This window comes from Nelumbo nucifera, chromosome 1 (assembly GCF_055504915.1).
Source record: "Nelumbo nucifera cultivar China Antique chromosome 1, China Antique-T2T, whole genome shotgun sequence".
NCBI classification, from domain to species: Eukaryota; Viridiplantae; Streptophyta; class Magnoliopsida; order Proteales; family Nelumbonaceae; genus Nelumbo; species Nelumbo nucifera.
The window spans coordinates 144968258-144981221 of NC_142649.1; the positions used below are offsets into that span (position 1 = coordinate 144968258).

Below are 12964 nucleotides of genomic sequence, written 5' to 3' on the forward strand. Positions count from 1 at the left end.
GAGATAGAAGTTATTATTCATCGTCTTCCTCCTCCTGACACTCAAACAAGAATTCAGCAGGAAACAAGTAGAACTAAACCATATTTTTACTGAAAATGAAAAACAAATAAATAGTCTTGTCTGGTTTATAAATAACAGGAGTAGGATCCGGATCTACAGGAACTTGGGATTGGACAACTTCTTGGTCTCCAAACCCACCATAGAACCGATATTGAACTTGAGTCGGCACCCCAATGTGATTGTGCATCGTGACATAAAACGGTGAATTGGCGCCAGAAAGGCGTCAACTGGACCTGGACATTAAGGCTGTGTTTGGTTGCAATGCTAATAAATTTGAGTCAATGCAAAATCATGAGTAGAAATGATTTAAGTGAAAATTTTAATTTATCTTTGTTTCAATTTTTAGTTTATTTTTATTTGACTGTAGTACAAATGAAGTAAATTAAGATACAAAGTAGAATAAGTAAAATCCAAAATAAAATTAAATAAGAATTTACTTTTTTTTCTTTTGCACTCTCATCCATTTATACTAGTACAAATAAAGTGTAAGGAATCAGCAACCGCGGCTGATGTAGATTGGTCCAGAAAGTGCGCCCGCATTAAATGTTAAGGGCGAAAATTACCCAAATGCCCTTAAAAAACTGTCATCAGTCAAGAACACCCTGACCGATGCCACATTTCAGGATCCGATGGGCCAACCAAATATACCTATATCATGATTGTTGGGCCATTTTAGAGTTTCCGAGATATAGAGAAGTGGAGTGGATGGTTATGTGAGAAAACTTCTCGATTGGGCGGAGAAAATTTCTCGATTTCTGGAATAGGGAGAGTGGGTCTGTGGGTGTATCCAATCCTCATTCCAAGTAGAACTTTAGACGAGATTGGGGAATAGAGAGTGAGGAGGAAGATGATTAACACTGACTTTTGCCCTCCCTTTTTAAATTGATTTGTAAATTTATAAAAGGAGCAATATGGTCAAAGAAAATAATTTTCTTGTCCTGCTCACTATTCATAAAATTTAAAGATAATAAAAAATAATTTAAGTAAATCTAATAAAAATCAGTTAAACATAATGCAGGACAATTTAATAATTAATTAAATGTAACAAAAACATTGATTATTGATGGAGGGTGATTTAGCCCGACCTTGCAGCACGGGTACACGTAGGCGTGACCTTGCTCAAATAGTGACTCAGCGTGACAGCGTAATGGTTGCAACCACAACTCGGAGGGAAGGTCCCATCGAGTTCAGCTCGGCAACTGGGCGGATAAACTACTCGCCAGAAGCTGCCTTACCTGAATCTCCCCCCGGGGGTTAAGGCACTTCGGGGCGCCTCGAGTTCGGGGTGCCCTGACCTCTCTTGAAGCCCGAGCTCCTCCCAACGGACCTCGGGCCACTTCCAGACAGGAACGCACCGATTCACCTCTGGACACCCCGAGGCATAGACACCTCGGGTCAGCCAGCTCGGCATAACTTGCTATAGGCAGCTCGTCACTCAGGAGACAGCCCGGCGGAAGGTAATTCTTGGAAGGGTAGTTCGGCCTACCACAGGAAGGCTTCCTGCTCGACCCCCGTACCCGACAGATCTGGGATAGCCGCCATGTCCCTTGTCAGATAGTGTCGTGCCTGTCGCCTCTAGAAGGTGTCTTGTACCTGACAGGTACGTACCCTGTAGTGGCGATCCCGCGCGTGCCACCTTAGCCCTGTATGTAACGGTTGTGGCAGGCTGACAGTGGCGGTTATACCTGCCCTGTCAGAGGCCAGTAGGCCTGGTGCAACAAAACTCTGTTATAAGGAGACTGTTCTCAGAAAATAGGTATCTCGAAAATCTCTTGCGCTATCTCACTCTTAGCCCTTATCCTCTCTTTGCTTCTTGTGTAGAATACTGACTTAATCGTCGGAGCGTTCCCGTCGGGCAAACCCCTCGGGGATTCTTCTTCTTCCTCATTTCAGGTACCTCTTGGGAAGCCACGCGAATGCCAGCTAGGAGTGGTCGGATTGCGCACCATCAATTATTAAGTTATTAGGTCCTACGTCAGCAACCCTCTCCTCCCATTCCCCCTTCTCTCTTCTCTCCTTAAACCTCTCATTTCTCCTTTACCCCTTCTTAGCCCTTCCATGTAGCCATGTGACAGCCCTCTCTTCTACAATAGAGTGCCACTCCAAATCTCTATCTCGTGTTTAATTATCACTTAGCCAACCCCTCCTAAAATTTTTCCTAAACTATCTCTCCCACCTAAAATTCTTCCTAAAACACTTCTTAATCTTTTTGCCACATGCAACCCTCTCTTCTTCAATAGAGTTTCACTCCAAAAACGTGAGTAAATTAATTAATAATTAATTACTGATATTATTGAATATTATTTAATAAATATCCATAATAGACTTCATGTTTTATTGTGTAGCTCCATATCTATATTATTGAATATTAATGATGAATTACGTAATAATAGTACTAATTATAATTTTATGGGTTATTCAATTCAATAAATAATTAATATTTTAAAATTTTAAATAACAATATTATGTAAATAACTAAATAATATTATAAATAACTAATTTCACTTATATCAATTAATAATTATAGAAAATAACTTTCAAAAAAATAATATTTATTAGTAATAATTTTACAATAATAGTGTATATTCATTATATTTATATATATATATATATATATATAAATTAATATTTATTTATTTTTAGTAATTATTTATTATGTTTTTGATAAATATGTTTTCAATAATTATTTATAAATCTATTTTTTTGCTATTTAATAGTAAATTGTCAATAATTATTGAAGATTAAACAACTATTATTTAACTTTTGAAATTTAATTTATCATAGTTTATTGTATTTTTGTTATAAATTTATTTTTAGTAATTATATATATTTTTTATAATTTATTTATTAATATTTATTAGAGATTAAACTATTATTTGAGATTACACTATTTATTGACTAATTTAATATATTTTCAGTATTTATTATATTTTTGTAATTATTATATTTTTATTAGATATCTATTATATTTTTATTATAAATTTATTTTCAATAATTATGTGTAGGTACATAGTGCTCGTTCAGACCCTTAGAGTGTTTAAACATCAAGATTAGCACCGCAAAGTTGCATGCAAACAACCCACAGTCAATCCCCATGTTGCGATGAACTCGCAACACACTATCAACCTTGCGATGAACTCACAACGCATATCGCAAAACCATGATAAACCCGTAGTCCACCGGACCTAGTTGACACCCGAACCAAAGAAAACCTCGATCGAACCCGTCCAAGGGCCTCAAGCCTACTCGAGCGTGCGATAAACCCACGTCCACCAAGGTTTGGGATAAACCAACGACTTATAAACCCACTCGCGGACTAAACTGAGAGAAACTCGGGCCGAGCCCATTGTGAGGCACACGTGGAACCGTAGCCATGTGCAGCGCATACCATCAAAAGATGTTGCATGACGCCACATAAGGTTAATGTGACGCCACCCACCAAGCGGTGACATCATTAAACACCACGCCGGTTAAAATAAAGTGCATTAAAGGAAGTAGCACACGTGAGTAATGAGGGATCTTAGGAAAAAAGAAATTCAATCCTTGAGGAAATCCTCATGAGTAAACCTGTTCATGGGCCGGGTGGCCCGACGGGCCGGCCCGGCCCCCGGACGGGCTTGAATAGGTACATGGGCCCGTGGGCTTAACCTCGGGCCAAAAAACCAGACTCGCAATAAATTCGAGCCAGGCTCGGGATTTGCCAAAATAACCTGGCCCGAGCCCGGCCCAGCCCAACCTATAATTAAACCTAAAAACCCTAGTCGAACACCCCTCTTTTTTTCACCTCTTTCCCTTATTTTTCCAGCTGAACCCTTCTTCTTCACATCCTTTTTCCCTTTTTTATATTCTTTTTTAATGTAAATAAATTTTGAATTTATATTCTTTTTTTAATGTAAATAAATTCTAATTTATATTGATTATTGAATAGGGAAATTTTCTAATTTTTTTTATTAGGTCGGGCTTCGGGCTCGGGCTCGGGCTCGGGCTTCAAGCTTTTTATCAAGGTCGGGCTCGGGCCCAAGTTGTAGGCCCGTTGATCGGGCCGGGCTCGAGCTCAGGCCTAACATATTTCCATTAATAAAGAGTAAAAGCCCGGCCCAGCCCGACCCATGAACAGGTCTACTCATGAGATACATGGCGAAACCCCAATAGCGCACTTAATAATTGACAACGGATCTAATATTCCCTTTCTCGTTACGTTGCAAATACTCTTATCTCCTACCTTTTAGGATCTCGGGACCTCCCCCATAAATAGAAGTCCCCTTCGTATTGAAAATCATCCAATCCTTGGCATTTGTCACCTAGCACCCCCGAGTGTACTCTCTCTCCATTTTTTCCATTTTCATATCCTTAATCCAGAAAACTCATTCCCTACTTACAGACCTCTCTCTATCTTTCAAAGAGACCATCCCCTAACTGCGTCTTACACCCTTTCCTACATTATGTATTTTTGCTATAAATTTTTAATAATTATTAGAAATTAAGCTATTGTTATTTATTATAAAGTAGACTATTAATTTAGCTGAAATTAGAAGTGTTCAAAGATTGGTTTAATTTCGTTGCAAGCTATTTCGCCAACCAATCGACTTGGTTAGGTCAAGAGTTTGTCACCCAAAATCGATTGACCATTATTGAAAGCCCGCCAATTCAGGTTGTATCAGTTTAGGTCTATTTTTGGTTTGGTTTGTTTGTTCCATGGTTTTCAAAAGTAGATCAGACCGTATGGTCGGACCAAAAAAACCGAGAACCAATCAAGTGACCGATTCCGTTTTCCCCAAAATCCGGATTTTCTCCCAAAATCGTTGATTTTGGTCAACGAACCGCTGAACCAGACGGTTAACCATTCAAATCATTTTTTATTTATTTTTTATTTTTTTAATTTTTTGTCAGAACGAGCCAAGCGTTCGGTTCAAAACATCAAACCGTTCGGCCCGGTAACCGGACCCCTAACTGGTTCGGTCACCGGGTCGGTTTTAAAAACCATGGTTTGTTCAAAAGATTTAAACTTACAAACTAAATTGAAATTTAATAAATTATAATGGTATTGTTAAAAAATAAATTTATGATATAAAAAATTTTAGACTAAGAAATATGAGAATTTTCCTACTTTTCTGTTTTAAAAACTTATATTTAAAATATAAAATATTAATATACATCTATGATCAAATCGGTTTACAAACGACCAAATCTAAATTAACGTAACTTGATCGAGTTAGAAAATTATTAAACCAAAATCAATTGAAAATACTAGAAAATCGACCAGTTCAAATCGAATTCGATGAAATTAATTATTAAAAAATTAAAATATAAAATAATTATATACTAACTTTCACTTGGTAAAGCCCTCCATCAGTCCCCACTAGTGTGTACATATATAACCCATGCAGGCTAACGTTGTTTTCTTGCAGCAAGAGGCATCACCACCGTGAAGCATGGTTAATAGAGACAAGATGGGGCTTTCGACAAGTTCAAAAACTAGTTTTAGTGTAAGATTTTGATATCAAACTCTTCCCGACGGCGAGAAGAGTTCGGTTTGTGCCCCCGAGGTATGGTGAACGTTCATCGCTCAAGAGGAAGAAAGACAATTGAAGAAGGGAATATTTCTGTTCATGTCCATAATGAGGTGAGCCAGGCCTTTAATAGTGCCCGCTGACACTGGTCGTTACAACGGTCTCAGCTATCATACAGCTCACGCATACAATTATTAACTAAGGTATATTTTGTTGTATATTAATATGATAGGATGCAACCCAATCGGTGATGCTACTGCACGAACATCACGTGTTGCTTCAAGCATAAATCTCTGCATGTGGCTTGAATGTGGGCTGGGCTGATGGGCTGGCAGGTGTCCATATCACTCCACCCCGCTTAACTAAAGCCTTGTCCTCGAGGCTTACTCCCGGAAATTTCTTTTGTAACTCTTCCCAATCTTCCCATGTGGCATCCGAAATGGGGGTAGCTCTGTTCCCTTTCTTTACCATCCGCCTCTCAAGAATGGCTACTGGGAATGGTTGGGGTAGCATGGTGATCATCCCCCAACTTCTTCCTAAGGTAAGAGACATGGAACACAGGATGCAATCTGCAATTTTCAGGTAGCTCCAATTTATAGGTTGCCGAGCCTATCTTCTGTAGCACCTTGAATTGGCCCATCATAACGGGCTGCCAGTTTTTGAGATTTGCGCAGAGCCAAGCTGCTCTGCCTATATGGCTGTAGCCGTAGATAAACCCAATCTCCATCTTCAAACACCCTCTCTGAGCGCCTTTTATCTGCCATTACCTTCATTCTATTCTGAGCGTCGGCCAGGTTGTCCTTAAGTTGGGCCAAGATCTTATCTCGTTCCAAAAGTTCATCCTCAAAGGCTTGCACTCTAGCAGTTCCCGGTATATAAGAAAATGGTGTGGGTGGGGGAATGCCGTAAACAATCTGGAAGGGGGTAAACCCGGCTGCCGAGTGGTGGGTGGTGTTGTACCACCACTTAGCTAAGGCTAACCACTTGACCCAGCTATGTGGATAGGAAGGACCCAGCAAAGCAACGCAAATAAGTTTCTAAGGTTCTATTGAGTATCTCAGATTGGCCATCTGTTTGTGGGGTGGTATGCTGAGCTCATGCAAAGTTGAGTACCTTGTAAGCTCCAAAGCTCCTTCCAAAACTGGCTGGTGAAAACTACATCCCGATCACTTACTATCGAGGTTGGCATGCCATGAAGTTTAAAAATCACCTTGGCAATGTCTTGTGTTGTATATAGATGAGGTATGGAGAAGAAATTTCCATACTTGGACAATCTGTCAACCACCACAAAAATAACAGATTTCTTGATGAAGTCCATGGCAATATCAGACCAGTACTGGGAGTGGTTGCAGCAACCCAGGAGTTTTCACATTCTCAGATTTATTCCGTTGGCAAGTGTCACATTGTTGCACCCACTTCTTGACATCTCTCCGATAGCCCTTCCAATAGCAGAACCGTTTCAATCTGTGCATCGTGTTTTGTAATCCAGAATGACCCCCTCCAGGAGACGCGTGAGCTTCTCCAAATATCTTTTGCCATCCTTCCACAGTAATCCTTGTTTAAATTGGTAATGGGTCGGAGTTCCTGGTTGCAAACCCACAATAATTGACTGTAAGTACAAGTCAATCTCCGTCTCTTTCTTAATTTCGTCTATCCAATTTGGAATTGGAACAGATATAGCCAGTAGTTCTCCTTCGTATTGGCGTGATAAGGCATCAGCCACCACATTTTCTTTCCCTTTTCTTGTGCAAATTTCATAATGATACCCCATCAGTTTAGATATCAATCTCTGCTGAGTTGGTGTATGCAGTCTCTGCTGGAGAATGAAGCCCAAACTTCGATGGTTAGTTAGGATTCGAAATTTGGCTCCCATGAGATAATGACGCCATTTGAGGACTGTAGATACAACAGCTAGCAGTTCCTTGTCATACATTGATAGCGCCAAATTCTTTCCTTGTAATGCCTTGCTAAAATAGGCTATGGGCCTATTCTGTTGGGTAAGAACGGCACCAATACCCGAGGCACTCGCGTCACTTCCCACTGTAAAGTTTTCTGAGAAATTTGGGAGAGCTAGTACTGGGGCTGTCACCATGGCATTCTTAAGTTGTTCAAATGCCTGGCGTACTTCTTCATTCCACTTCCACTCCCCCTTCTTCAAGAGCCGGGTCAAAGGTTGGGCTGTTATTCCATATCCTCTAATAAATTTTCTGTAGTAGCCTGTTAGGCCCCAGAACCCTCGTAAAGCTTTAATGGATTTGGGTTGAGGCCAATCAGTAATGCTCTTTATCTTTTCCGGGTCCATCTCCACTCCTGAAGCTAAAACTATGTGGCCTAAATACCCCACCTTATCCACTGCAAACTGACATTTGCTCAATTTGGCGTATAGTTGAAGTTATTGGAGGGTATCCAATACAACCCGTAGATGTTCCAACTGGGCTTCAAAGGATTTACTGTACACCGTCAAAAAAATACTAGAACAAATTGCCTTAAGTATTCCTTGAAAATTTCATTCATTAAGTCTGAAAAGTTGATGGGTCGCTTTTGTGAGCCCAAAGGGCATTACGAGAAATTCGTAGTGGCCCTGATGTGTGTGCGGAATGCTGTCTTCGCAATGTCTCCTAATTTGGTCATACCCTGACCTAAGGTCCACCAATTTAGAAAAAACCTTGGCCCCATATTAACTCATCTAGTAATTCATCGATCACAGGCATGGGAAACCGATTCATTGCATTTAATCCCTTCTTACGTACCAGCACCACAGGGGCTGAAAAAAGACTCGAGTTTAGCATCTCCTTATTAATACCTCAATTTCTTTTTTCTGGTAATGGGGATATTTGTATGGCCGCACATTAACGGGCTTTGCACCTTCTATCAATTTGATAGCATGATCATGGGCTCTTAAGGAGGTAGGCCCACAGGGTCCTTAAACACCTCTGCAAACTTCTGTAACATTGATTGAATCAAGGGATGGGTCTATGGTGCAGGTTCACCTTGCTCTGGACAAACCCACTGCACCAGAAATACCTCATGGGCCTTAACCATAACCTTTGAAGCTGGGCCCGGTTCTATTAATTTGGGACTTGGAGACTTCAACCCCTTCAGTTCATGGGTCCCCTCCTGGTCCGTAAATCGGAGCCATAAGGCATTGAAGTCCCATAAGACTGGGCCCAAAGTTTTGAGCCACTGAATACCCAGTATGGCATCATACCCCGGTAGAGGTAACAGAAAGAAATCAGCCAGTATTTTCACTCCTTGGACTTGAGTGGGAACCCCAAGACATTTCCCAGATCCCATAAGTTTTTCACCACTAGCCACCATCACCTCAAAAAAATGGTCTGAAGAGGGTGAAAGTCTAGCCTTCTCAGCCCATTTCGGGTCCAAACAATTCTGGCTTGACCCATTGTCTACTAAAATCACTAAAGCATGATGCAACAACGTACCCGATAGCCGCATGGATTGAGAAGAATTTCCCCCGGTAATTGTATGTAAGGAAATTTCAGGAATATCCACAGTATCCTCCGTGTTGGGGGTTTCCTCTGAATCGGCTTCCTTGGACTCTTGTTGTGCTTCCTCTGGTCCCATAAATCCACAAAAGTTTTTGAGCTTTGCATTTGTGCTGAGAGTGCCACACCTCATCACAATTATAGCAAAGTCCTCGGGCTCTCCTATCTCTGACTTCCGATGATGTAAGCTTTTTTATTTCAGGTGTTTTCTGATTATCGGTAATTACAAGAGGTAAACTGTTAGAAGCCCTGGGTTTGGGTCCATCATACCTGACTGTTTCTCTCCATCTAGCAAACCATTCATCCTCTTCAAGAACAGCTGGACGTATAGCTCGAGTGAGGGTTACGGGTTCGAACTTCTCCACCCCCAGCTCTCAGTTCGGGCTTAAGCCCTGCTACAAAACAACCCACCAAATATTCTTCTGGGAGACCTTTAACTCTGGTTGACGACCTCTGAAATTCTTCAATGTAGGCTTGAACCGATGAGGTCTGAGTTAGTTTCGATAGACGACCACAAAGGTTAGAAATTGCCTCCAAGTGGTCTGGGGTTGGTAGTCACGATACCAACAATACCATTCCACCGCCTTGTCTTCGAAATCCATACTGGCTACCAAGGGTGAGCATTATTCGGTTAAAACCGAATTATCGAATCGAAATTTTCGGTTTTAGTTTGTTCGGTTAAGTTTTTACGGTTTTTGAGAAATTCAATTCGATTAATTCGATTTTTAATAATTCCGGTTTTCGGTTTCGATTTTCACATTTAAAAATTCGGTTAACCGAAAAACCGAATTAACTAAAATTCATTATATAATATTTAATATATAATGTGCTATATATCTATATATTAATATATTATATATAATCTATTATAATGAAATTAAATTTTATACTATATTATAATAATATATATATTATAGGTTATAATATATAATATTATATATAATAATAACTGATGAAGGGTGATTTGATCCGACCCCTTGAGACGGTGACATGTGGACATGACTCATCACAAGTAACAACTCAGCACAATGGCCTGACCACGATTAAGTACCGAGCTTGCAGGGCAACTCGCTACAACGCGAGCTCAAGGACCCCCAACATACTGAAAGGGAATACTCCAAGACAAGTCTATCCCAGCTCGCGAGCTAGGATAACCAACTCGCTCCGATACTCAAGTAGAGGAGCTGCCCCAAAGGCAATCTCAAGAGGAATCACCTCGAGATACCCCTAGGAGCTTGCAAGGTAGCTCGCAACATGATAGCTCGCTACAAGGAAGCTCGCTACTAAGCGACGCGATGTTTTCAGGAAGCTTCTATCTGACTAGATCGTACCTGTCAGACTGCACCATGTCTCCTGACTGACGGCACAGTCCCTACCAGCCCGACAGACTGCACCCACGTCTCTCGACAGATGGTGGCGTGTCTGTCCTTCCAAGACGTGTCGCTCATCCGATTGGGTAGTACTCTGCAACGGTTACCTGCGCAGCCTTGGCAGATAACGGCTGCAACAGAGGTCCAGTGGTGGTTACGCCCAATTTGACAAGAACACTCATATTTAAGAGCCCCGTGGTCGAAGGGGAAAAGGATCTTGGACATATCTGATCTTTACCTCGAGCTAATCTCGAACACTCAGTGATCTAGCGTGACCTGCACTCTTAGCCTTCTTTGCACTCTTTACTACTTTCTCCAACGTTCTAACTTAAGCATCAAAGTATTCCCACCGGGCAAGTCCCCCGGGAATCCTTCATCATCTTCTTTTCAGGTACCGTCCGTCGCCGGTCAGGAGCCAATCGACTGCCAGCTAGGAGTGCCCGAATTGCGCAGCATCATTTGGCGCTGTCTGTGGGAACGCTTCAAAAAAGCCTTCCTCTAAGTTTCTACAACTTCCCTCTGAGAACTTAGCATTCATGACCTCCTCCAGCAACGTCGGACGTGGTGCCGACCAGAACGCTTCTGGGGAGCAACCCCAGCTTTCCACTGTCTGTATTGGACAGTTCACCGTTCCCCTCTCTGTTGACGGAATCCCCAGCTTGGACGTGCCTCTCACGGTGGCACCCGTGAATGTTCCACTCCCTTCCACGGTTGGAGCGACCTTCGCTGAACCTTCGGTTGTTCCCCCAGTGGCCAACCAAAACCAGTTGGAAGACCTAGTATAGTGCATGCGAGCCATGCGAGCCATGCAAGCTCAAATGCAGCAGTTCCAGCAGTTCCAACTTTACCAGCAGCAAGTGCTGCATCAGGTCTCTCAGTACCAGTAGCAGCAGCAGTTCCCTTCCTTGCCTCAGGCCTAGCAGCCGCTTCCCCCTCGGCACCCGGCCACGAAGCAAGTCAAGCCCTCCCGTCGGAGCGAACGACCTCGCTGGGGAGAAGCCTCTCAGGCCCAGAATCCTTCCAAAAGCCAAGCCTCGTTCCATGGCAGGAAAGAGAGACCAGCCACCCCCGCCTCGCAGCCTATGGGCAGGTCGGGGGCCTCCTAGCCGGTTAGGCCCACATCACCCCAGCACTCTTAGTTCGTGCTCCCGCTCGCAGAAAACCAGTTCGAGGTCCTAGCCACCAATTACAGGTAGGGCCCTTCGCTTCAGAGCTACCATCAGTAGTCTGAGCCTATTGAGCTCGGTAATATTGAAACAAGCAGCACCAACGCAAAGCCGATGAAGTATCGGCGGAGACGCCGACGAGCTCCCCGAACTGCTACTCGCGTCTTGCCCGAGCTCAGAGGTAAGGAGGAGGTAAGCTCAAACGAAGTAAAAGCAACTCCTCTCCTTTTAGTTCCTTCCCCGTTGTCGCCAGAACTTCTTGTTGTCTCCATGCCAAGGGACTTCAAGCTCCCTCCCTTGGATAAGTATGATGGATCCTTCGATCCGAATGATCATATGGATGCCTTTCAGTCCCAGATGCACCAGGCAAGAGCCAGTGAATCCTGTATGTGTGTGGCTTTCTCCACCACCTTCAAAGGGGTAGCCCGCACATGGTAGCGAAATCTCGCGCCCGGATCGATAAGAAGTTGGGCGCAGTTTGTGTAAGTCTTCACCTCCCACTTTGTCACCAGCAAGAGGTGCCCAAGAACTCAAGAAAGCCTCCTTGGCATAGTACAAAAGGAAGGGGAATCCGTTCGGAGTTACATCAAGCGGTTTAACGACGCTTGTTTGCAAATACCCGATCTAGACCCCGCAGTTCGTCTCACCGCAGCCAAGCGAGGTATTACCCATAAAGAATTCAAGTGGCACATGGTTGTCAATCAGCCCAACACCATGGCCGAGTTCCTCAAGCTCGTGGATCGGTTTATAGGGGCAGAGGAAGAGATCAACCAGAAGGGCGAGTAGGCCCTCGAGAAAAGAAAGAGAGAACCAGAGCCCCCAACTCAGGGTGACAGCAAGAAGAAGGACCTCAACGCGAAGCAGGCTGAGATCCTCATGGCGATCAAGGACGCCCCGTACATGAAGTGGCCATCTCGGCTGAAGGTCGATCCTAGTGTAAGGAATAAAGATTTGTATTGTAGTTTCCACAAAGATCACGGTCATAGCACCGGAAATTGTAGCGGGCTGCACTTCATCCGGTAGGGGGAGCAGAACAGAGATGCTCCCGAATCTAGTAGGCAAGCAGAGCAACCTCAGAGGTAGCCCCCGGAAGAGAGACCAGTTCGGGGGACCATCCACGTGATTGTCGGAGGTTCGATTGTAGCGGGCTGCACTTCAGCCGCAACTTGGGCATCAACTCGCGAGGCCGCCAGGGAAGAACAGAACCCCCCGAAGCGGCCAAGGGTGGAAGATCCGATCTTCTTCACAGAGGATGACGCGCACAGGGTCCACTATCCCATGATGATGTGCTCGTCATAAAGGTAAAGATCAACGACTTTGAAGTCAGGCGAGTCCTCGTCGACTCGGGCAGCTCA

At 43.2% G+C, this 12964-nt stretch overlaps 1 protein-coding gene across 1 annotated transcript; it reads right to left on the minus strand.

Annotated features, from left to right (window-relative positions):
* Window positions 1-6163: 6163 nt before the first annotated feature.
* Window positions 6164-9206, minus strand: LOC148803948 (uncharacterized). Its single transcript, XM_088898662.1, has 3 exons — window positions 8595-9206; window positions 7190-7929; window positions 6164-6563 (listed from the first exon to the last, which is right to left on the minus strand). The coding sequence occupies exons 1-3, from the start codon at window positions 9204-9206 to the stop codon at window positions 6164-6166; spliced, it is 1752 nt and encodes a 583-aa protein (XP_088754788.1).
* Between the last annotated feature and the right edge of the window lie 3758 nt (window positions 9207-12964).